The following is a 739-nucleotide window of genomic DNA, read 5'->3' as shown; positions in this document are numbered from 1 at the left end:
ATCAGATTGCAGAACTCCTAGCAGCAGCGTTGAAGAAGAAAAAAAGTCTTATAAAAGGCCATTTCTATTTATAAATAGAAAATCGAATACTGATAAAAAGCAGTATCGAGTTGACGGGACTGATCTTGGAACCGTGAATATGTTATCGGCGTGAGAAAAAGCGCATAGAAATTAGTGTAAAATCAGTCTGCTATACGACAAAATATGGATAAACCAGCATGCCTGATCACTAAGTAGAAAACCGAACATGTCAGCGTAAGGCCTACGCTGAGATCACGACCTGGAATGTCTCTTTCGGAGCCGGCGAGGGCGAAGGGCGGCCGGGGAACGCGGAAGGGCCTGGCTCGGGGGGGGCGGCCCTCGGTGTGGCGGGCTGCGGGGCGCGGGAGTCGAGGCGGCGAGGGGCGGCCGGCGGCGGCGCTCACGGCTGGTCCGCCGCGACGGGCGTGGGGTGGTGGCGCGACTCCTTGACGAGCGGGAGGGGCAGGATGTCCACCTCGGGACTCGCCTCCCTCAGGCTCTCCCGCGGTGGAGGGCGCTGCTGGAGGGCGGCGACCAGGCTGTTGCGGGCGGCGAGGGCGGGGAGGGTGTAGAAGGCCATGAAGCCCTGCGGCGGGATGAGAGGCGGCGTCGGGTCGTCCTCGGAGCGCTGCTGGTGCTGCTGCTCCATCACGAGCCCCTTCGTCAGGCTCAGCAGGCTCGAGGACACCTGCCACGAGTTGTCGCCGCCGGGCAGGGG

General features: G+C 61.4%; 1 protein-coding gene across 1 annotated transcript in view; it reads right to left on the bottom strand.

Moving 5' to 3' along the window:
- The window catches only part of LOC119591118 (mushroom body large-type Kenyon cell-specific protein 1-like), a 13,080-nt gene that overhangs the window by 1,882 nt on the left and 10,459 nt on the right, over positions 1 to 739 (bottom strand). Inside the window, exon 9 of the mRNA XM_037939832.1 lies at positions 426 to 709. Coding sequence (XP_037795760.1) covers positions 426 to 709 — 284 coding nt within the window. The remainder of the gene's footprint in view (positions 1 to 425; positions 710 to 739) is intronic.

Source organism: Penaeus monodon, chromosome 28 (genome assembly GCF_015228065.2).
Source record: "Penaeus monodon isolate SGIC_2016 chromosome 28, NSTDA_Pmon_1, whole genome shotgun sequence".
NCBI lineage: Eukaryota > Metazoa > Arthropoda > Malacostraca > Decapoda > Penaeidae > Penaeus > Penaeus monodon.
This window is presented reverse-complemented; position numbering and strand designations above follow the sequence as displayed.